The sequence below is a fragment of the Musa acuminata genome, chromosome BXJ1-1 (genome assembly GCF_036884655.1).
Source record: "Musa acuminata AAA Group cultivar baxijiao chromosome BXJ1-1, Cavendish_Baxijiao_AAA, whole genome shotgun sequence".
Classification (NCBI taxonomy): Eukaryota; Viridiplantae; Streptophyta; class Magnoliopsida; order Zingiberales; family Musaceae; genus Musa; species Musa acuminata.
In genome coordinates this window covers 30529369-30538167 of record NC_088327.1, presented here as the reverse complement: position 1 = coordinate 30538167, position 8799 = coordinate 30529369, and the positions used below count along the sequence as shown (strand labels likewise).

General features: G+C 38.3%; 1 protein-coding gene across 1 annotated transcript; it reads right to left on the bottom strand.

Moving 5' to 3' along the window:
• Positions 1 to 2747: 2747 nt before the first annotated feature.
• On the bottom strand, positions 2748 to 8182 carry LOC135587556 (outer envelope pore protein 24B, chloroplastic-like). Its single transcript, XM_065079118.1, has 3 exons — positions 7970 to 8182; positions 7499 to 7894; positions 2748 to 2882 (listed from the first exon to the last, which is right to left on the bottom strand). The coding sequence occupies exons 1-3, from the start codon at positions 8180 to 8182 to the stop codon at positions 2805 to 2807; spliced, it is 687 nt and encodes a 228-aa protein (XP_064935190.1). The 3' UTR covers positions 2748 to 2804.
• Between the last annotated feature and the right edge of the window lie 617 nt (positions 8183 to 8799).

Below are 8799 nucleotides of genomic sequence, written 5' to 3'. Positions count from 1 at the left end.
TGGTTCCTGTTTTCCTCTCTTTGGACTCCTAGCATAAGGGACCATCCCTTGCTCATCCTAAACAAACTCCAGCCTTAACAAACGATACTCCCGTAGTCATCTTTCCCTGACGCCACCCACAGAGAGGTGTGCCCACCAGCTGTTGACATAAATGAGCCCTTGAAAGACTTAAAGGTGATAGCAGATAAGATTTTACTAACTATATGAGGAAATATCTCTACTCTATTGATGGAAATCCTCTATTCTGTTTAGGGAAATCCTCCCTCCTAATTTGTATAAATAGGAGAGGGACATGTTAATGCATTCAAGCTTCTTCAATAAAGCTTCTTCAATAATTCTTCTTATCTTCTATTCTTTCCAACATGGTATCAGAGCAGGTGAGACGAGCGAGGCTCCACGGCCATTGAAGCTTACCATTCACCACATCCCTTGCCTCTATAAAGCAGAGAAGGGGGGAACTCTTTCCCACCGGACTCACTTACCCGTCGGACTCCCCTCTCTGTCCATTGTACGGTCGTCCGCTATATGGCGCTTGATACCTTCGCTGCTACCCTAGCCGCTACCGTGACCACACCTGGCGTCGCCATCAGGTTCGGCCACAACAATGAGCGCCTATTTTGGTGCGGCCGACTGCTCGCCCTCGGTAGTGGATCCCTCTCAAACCCCTGCCCACTCCTTCCCTCTTCTCCTCCATACGGCCTTCTTCTTCATTGGCACCGCCTGCACCGACCCTAGGCTCGGGTTGTCCACCGCCATAGCATCGTCTTCATCAAGCTGTGATCTATATCAATCGTAACTCGCTGCCTCACTATCAACTTGATCCTCAACTCCTACTAAGAGCAAATCACTACAAGTTTCTCCACCAAATCGCTACAGCTTCTTCCTCTACTGTACCTCTGCTACAGCTTTCTCCTCTATTACACCTTTGCTGTAGCTTTCTCCTCTATTACACCTTTGCTGTAGCTTTCTCCTCTACTGCACCTCTGCTGTAGCTTTCTACTCTACTGCATCTCTACTGCAGCTTTCCTATCTACTGTAGCATCATTGTAACTTCCTCCTCTATTGCTTCTTCCTTTGCTACAGCATTGCTATTGCTTTCTCCATTACTGTAGCTTTCTCCTTTGCTGTAGCCGTCATCGTCGCCATCGCAACTGCAACCGTCGTCGTCGCAGCCACCGCCGTCACTGTCGCATCAACAACAGCAGCAGCAATGATCCAAGATTGCTTTGCATCGATCCAAGATTGGTATCCTTGACAAGAGCACCATCTTGCGGGGGTACGATAGCAGATAAGATTTTCCCAACTATATGAGGAAATCTCTCTACTCTGTTGAGGGAAATCCTCTATTCTGTTAAGGAAAAATCTCTCTCCTAATCTATATAAATAGGAGAGAGACATGTTAATGCATTCAAGCTTCTTAAACTTCTTCAATAATTTTTCTTATCTTCTATTCTTTCCAACAAAAGGGACCTTAATCAATGGTCGGCCACACTACATCGATTGTTGAGGTATAAAAGTCAGCCCCCAAAACCTAAAGGAGGAGGTATCTTGATCATTTTTCATCCCCAACTAACTTTACCATTGGAGAGGTCAGGTCGAGAACATCTCCCGACACCGACCAATTGTGCAGGGATCTCGGCGAGGCTAAGGTGCACCTTGGGATGATACCAAATCCACCTTTGGCAAACAAACAATACCTTAGGATCACTGTTGGCCAAGTCTACTCCCGGCTCTAATCTCCTCTTAGGATCCCTCATGGGCCCCCTAGGACGAGCTTGCCCCTTTCGGATTGAACCAAGTCGTGTCGACTCCATGGTCAATGGTATCAAGATAACAACATCTAAATTATAATGGAAAACTTCAAGGAGTGTTTCTTTAACATGAAACGGAAAAAAAATATTAAAGAAGAAATAAATATATTTACCAATTTGAGATATGGAGCGGCCAGAAGAAAACAGGCCACATAAGAAATAAATATCAGCAAGTATTTAGTGTAGGAAAAATAATAGATGAGAAAAAAAGAGAGGGTAAAATTTAATCATATTCCACGCATTTTAACAAGAGTTTAATGTTCATGTTATGGTTGTTGAATATTCATGTACAAAATATATAATATTATCTAAAATGAATGATGAAATAATTCCACAGAAAACATAAATATGGTCTTGCACTCTACTCACATATAATATGAGAAATAACTTGATTTATTAATTCATCTTCTTATGATGCATTTAGATGTTTCAGTCTTATATGATCTGTTGCTTACTCTGAAGTGGATAATATATTAGACTTAATTTAAAAAATAATCTTTTCTTTTAGATGATATTTTTAAGATCTTCGATCAAGATCGTAATCTTTAATTAAGATCCAATTAAAGTTTCTAGATTATAATCTCTAATCAAATTCAAATATGATTTATTCTTTTTTATCCCCTTCATTTGTTTTTTTTTTCCTCTCTCTTGATTAGATATTATGATTTGGCAACTTTTGACATATGTAGATTACCCTAAACTAATTAAATTTATTTGATAAAAATGAACTAAATTGATTCTGCATCCATCAACATATTTGTGATGCAAGTGATTGTGATTGATTGTAATTTCTAAGCATAAAGTTTTCTATGCGCAGTTGTATTCCTCGTAGCACTTTGCTTCATGAAACCCGTAACCGGCGCAAGCGAGATAAAGAGAGACGAGACGCTGTTGTTGTATCAAACATAAAACATCCTTATGTCGAAAGGCTTTGATGGCTTATTGCATCAGTAATCCAAAACAAACACTTGAGACCAATTGAGACACTCGAAATCAGATTTGGTAGCTCCACGTGCTCTCAGCAACAAATCTTGGATAGATGTGATCCGCCATGTTGAGAGCGGCAGATATCTGCTACGCCACAACAGTATACATCAGTTTTTACATTGAACAGTGGAGTGAATTATAGTATATAACCAAAAGTGTTCCTATTATAGTAAAAATAATTCTAAATTTTAAGCTTTCTTGAAGGAAATTACCCGTCATTCATACATCCATGACAAGGATCAGACAAGACTACAAACAAAAAATTTAAAAGAAAAAAAATGCTAAAGTAAAAAACATGAGATGTACAATAATTAAAAATATTATCCATGAAAAAAATATCGAACTGAACTAAGAAATAGTAACGGATAGAGAACCCATTAACGATCAATCATTATCCAACACGTAAGTATCACGTGAAAACTAATATAAAAGGAAAAAGATATAGATCACTCTCACCCATCTGCCCATGTAGATAAAAGTCTAAGATAGACCGTTCGAGGTTGTCTTTCCCCCTATCATCCATATGGATAAAACACCAATAGGAAGGACTTAAGGTCTACTATAGAGGGAGGATTTGTAATCCATTACAGTGGAGGGAGGACTTCAAATCTGCCATACGGAGGGAGGACTCAAAATTCGCTATGGCAGAAATACAAAGCAAGATGTGCCCAAAGTGTGCGAGTTAAAAAAAACGACCCGTGCTAAGAGAAATCTTCCATGATGAAGGTATAGGGTAAAATGGATGAGTATCATAAAAAGGATGAGTATCATAAAAAGGATGAGCTTCTTGTAGAGTGAAACCATGCAATACCAGACACTTGATAGATCTTCCAAGGAACAAGACTTTTTTCGAGTAAGCCAATTTATTTAGGACCCTATGAATCTATTCTTTTTCCTATTCAAAGATTAGTCCTTTGTCTTTGGGTTTTCACATCGAGAATTCTTTACAGACGAAGAGATGTCAAATGTACCTATTACTTCTCAAACAAAACCTTCTACTTCTATGTATAAACGCTGGTTCATTAAGAATATATAAGAAAGGTACTTCGAATTGTTGATTCATCGCCAGAGATGGCTTAGAAGGAATAGTCCATTATATAATGGATCTTTCCTTTCTAATACTCTATCTGAGAGTTATCAGTATTTATCAAATATATTCCTATCTAACGGAACGCTATTGGATCAAATAACAAAAACAATGTTGAGAAAGGGATGGCTTTTCTCGGATGAAATGAAATATTTGATTCATGTAACAGGAGAGATTTCTCATTCCTTAGCCATAAAGATATGTGGCCACGACATGAAAAAGGGATAAAGTGGAATAGGATCGGCTGGTGGTAGAGTCATGGAAACATTTTTTATTCTATATTTTGGACCTTAGCTCCATGGAACAATATGCTACTGTTGCTGAAACATGGAAGAATTGAAATCTTAGATCAAAACACTATGTATCGATGATATGAACTACCTAAACAAGAATTCTTGAATGGCGAATAACCAGAGTCTATTACTCACTATATCAAACAATTTCCATTAATGAAACCATATAAAAATCCATCGAAAAATAAAAAATATGCATGTCCGATGAAATGCTTATTGCTATCTGCTCCAATAACAAATCATTGGTTTAACTGAATAACTAAAGAAAATAGATAGACCTTTCTCTTCGTTTGAGGTCGATGGATCTTCTCAATTGGAAGATCCCCCGTATGGATAATACATATTCTGGTTGATCGAGCCTAATTCTAATCATTTTGTTTCGAAGCAAAGATATCCATAGAGGCCAGTTTGTCCTATTTAGATATTCACGATCAAGAGATATTGGATTCTCTTTCAGATAGGCCCTGAAAGGAGAAGGAAGGCTAGAATGCCAACAAACATATATCTCTAATAGATGTTTGTCTATTCTCTAATTCACTCAACCCGATCCATTTTGGAAACGTCCAATGCTAAAGTCACTGAATAGGTAAGTCGTCAATCCCTAAAACGGACTTATATAATGTACTTTATCTATTGGGTTATGGGTACCAGTGGATATTTTACCAAAGGTTTTTATCAATCTACCCTTGTGTAATTCCTCTTGAATCATATACTCAGGGTGGGTGCAGGGCAGACGATTTCCAAACGGACTCCTCATTCATTAGATAGAGAAGATCACTAAGATTTCGTGATCCCCTACCGAACCTATTCCAATTCCAACAGCTCAGACTCGGATCGTGGGGATTGCCAGAATACTTCGTATCAATAGATAAGATGCTCGGTATATTAATATTGATTAGATCCAAAATCTGTTATTGAATTGCTCATTCAATGAGCATTCTCAATATTATGCCTTAAAGAGGACTCGAACCTCCATGCTATTTAGCACGAGATTTTGAGTCTCGTATATAAGATATGTGAGTCAGAAAAACCTAACCTATGCTAAGAGAAATCTACTATACTGAAGGCGTAGGACCAAATATGTCCAAGACATGTGAGTTAGAAAAACTCGACTAACGCCAAGAGAAATCTGCCATAAAGAAGATGTATAAAAAAATGTTCATGAAGTATGTGAGTCGGAAAAACTCAAACCATGCTAAGAGAAATCTATCATGATAAATGATCAATGTGAAATGTGCTTGAGGTATATAAATAAAAAAAAACTTGACCTACACTAAAAGAAATTCGCCAACTATGACGGAGGCATAGGAAAAACCATCACAACAAAGGCGTAAGGTGAATGTGCCTAAGGCATGTGAGTTGAGAAAATCTAACTTGTGCTAAGAGAAATCCATCATAACAGAGGTACAAGGTGAAATATACTTGAGGTGTATGAGTCAGGAAAATCTGATTCGCACCAAGAGAAATATGGCATGACAGAGATACAAGGCAAAATGTGCTCGAGGTGTGTGAGTTAGAAAAACTTGATATGCTAAGAGAAATATGTCATAGCGAAGGCGTAGGATGAAATGTGCCCGAGGTATGTGAGTTAGATAAACCTGACTTATGCCAAGCGAAATCCATCACGATAGAGGGCGTAGGCAAAATATGCTGCACTCCATACTCCATACTAAGGGGTAGACCAACATGTGTCCTTTTGGTGTCACGAAGGGGCAGGTTGGTAATATGCTTATAGGATGAATTAAATGCTGCACTCCAGGCCTCCATACTAAGAGTCTCAAAGCACGCCGGGGGGCGTGGAGGACAAATAATAGAAAATACATTAACTGTTAATTATCATCTAACATATAATTGCCATGTGAAAATTATCTAGAAGAAAAAAGATCCACATCACCCTTGCTCATTTGCCCTTGTGGACAAAAGTTCAAGACAGGCCATTCAGAGCTATCTCCCCCCTACTGTTCACATGAACAAAACATCAATAGGGAGACATTAAAGCAATTACAAGTTATTCCCGCCAAGGCTAGTTATAAAAGGTAATCTCGGCACTACGTCACGAGGTTCTCTTTTCGAAAAAAAAAATCTATACCTATTAAATCCTCGATGACTAACTTGAGTATCGAAAGTATTGGATCGAAAAACTTTTCATAACATTGGTTTTAGTGTAAGTGCTACTTCGGAAGCTTGATACTTTCATCTTGGATACTCTTGTACTTTCAGGTTTGGACTACATTGAGTTGACTCATAAGTCAATGATGATTTCTCCTAATAGTAATATTTTATTAAAGATTCAAGGAGCCAGAATATATTGAATAGCCTTGCCCGCAACTTAAACTCTTAAGATTCTATAGTATCTGTTATCTATTTAAATCCTAACCAATGCCACTAAAACTCCATTTTTTAGGAAAAAAAATTTTACCAGAGCTAATAGACAAAAATCGAAGAAAAAGATTGGGCCAAAAGAGTTAAGTGGCTTAAACTAAGTCTCTGATGGGCAAATTAATTCATGTGAAGCTATGGTTTGAGCAAATGAAGATAAGTTGTCCCATAACAAAATATATGTAAACGAGTGAATTGCTGAGTAAAACTTAATAAGTTCGAACTCTCAAGAATAAGAAAAGTGAACAATTTGAACTCTAAAGAGTAAGGAAAATAAGGTTAATAATTAAGCTACACATGAAAGAAGAATATTTTGGAAATAATATTCCATGAGTGTTGAAAATCCATAATGGATAATTGTGGATGAGTTTTAACTCTCGAGATTAAAGAAAAAAATGATCTATGAATATTAGAAACAATATTCATGTGTCACTTGAAAATAAGGATCAATTATTAACCGGAAAGATTTTGAAATAGTACTCAACCGTAATATGAAATTTAAGATACATTAAGGAATAGTTTTACATTTGAAAAAGCTAAGTAAAACATGATAAATATGGTTCATAATTTAATAGCTTAAACTTTTAAATTAAACTGGTGTCCACCACCTGTCAACTCTGATCAATTCAACTATGACTCGAGAAATTCTAACAATATCGTGTATAACATAATCAGTAGTAGATGTCAATGTAAGTTAAGCATGCAACAATTATTTTTAGGTTTTTTTGGTGGGTTAATGAGTATTAGGTGGAATCATTTGGGACTTGGATTTTAGGTGTTTATCTGGCTTTAATCTGCAATCGACCTGGTTTTATTACAATTTCCACAAAATATGTAAGAAATACTAATAGTTTGTATTAACAAAAAGTCGTAGAATATGACTGATTTGAAATTAACCCACCAGAAGAAGAAGAAGGGGGGCTACAAGCACACCAACGTACCTTGAAGGTGCCATTGACGTTGGAGTCCCTACTCCATTCCAGCTCGAGCTTCTTCGCCGCCGCCTGGTAGCTCGCCTTCAGGGCGTCGCCCCGGTCGAGTTTCCGCGACACCACCAAGTCCCACGTATTGGCCGCCACGTAGTAGGTCGGCTCCACCATCGTCTTCTGCCGCTCACCGTGCTGGTACGTGTACTTCAACTTGCACTCCTCCGTCCCCACGACGTGGTGCACTGCCATCTTGTTGTCCTCGTTGAACTCCACCGACCCGTCCACCTCCGTCCGCCTCTCCTGCAGAGCGTGGCTGTACGTCATCCTCACCGTCTTCTCCATCAACTTGATGGAGTTCATGAACTTGAACTTCGCCTGTGGAAGATCATCCTTCTGATCCGTGCCAGCCTGCACGACGCGAAACGAGTCCTAAGCCCACGTAGAACTCTTCATGCATGGCGTGATGAGGGGAAGATTGATGACCTTTGTGGGGGAGTAATCGATGGAGAAGGAGTTGGGCTTCTGGAGGGAGAAGGAGAGGGTCGGGGGGGAGCGGGCGGCGGTGCCGAGCACGAGAGCGTCGGAGACGGTGGCCCGGAGACTGGCGTCGCCAAACTTGGCGTTGATGGAGAGGGTGGTGGTGGCTTTGCCATCGTCCTTGCCGGTCTCGTACTTGCCTGTCAGTGTGGCCTTCATCATCACGAGCTACAATAGTGTGCCTTGCGTAGGCGGATAGACGAGAAAGGGAGGCGTGACAGGAATAGCGTTCGGTCACCCGGTGAAGCTGGAATCGCTTTCAGATGTCAATTTGGAATCTCTTATTTTCTCCTTTTTTTATTTTTTCTAATAATTCATTTTATTCATCTGAATATATATATATATATATATATATATATATATGTATTCCTGTAAAACTCAAAATTGTGTAAATATATATGCATATAGTAATAATCTTGTAGATAATCTTCCACAGTTGACCGTCAGAAGGCTGATAGAGTATATATATTTTGAAATACTAATTGATACCATTTATAAATTTCATTAAAACTATTTTCATGATGAATCAAATTTAAATGTATTAAAATATTTATTTATATATTTAAAAAAAATTAAATACAGAGAATGTTGAACGAAAGGAACATATAGCTCAAAACACATAGGAACATTTTTTAAGTTTAGATGAGATAGAAATCCTTTTCTTTGATTATTATTTTTTTTAAAAAAATTGGGAATCGCCTGTAAAGGGTGGCAGCGAAGATAAGAATCTGTTTTTAATTTTTCTCTTGTTTTTCTTGTCTTTTTCTTTTCTTACT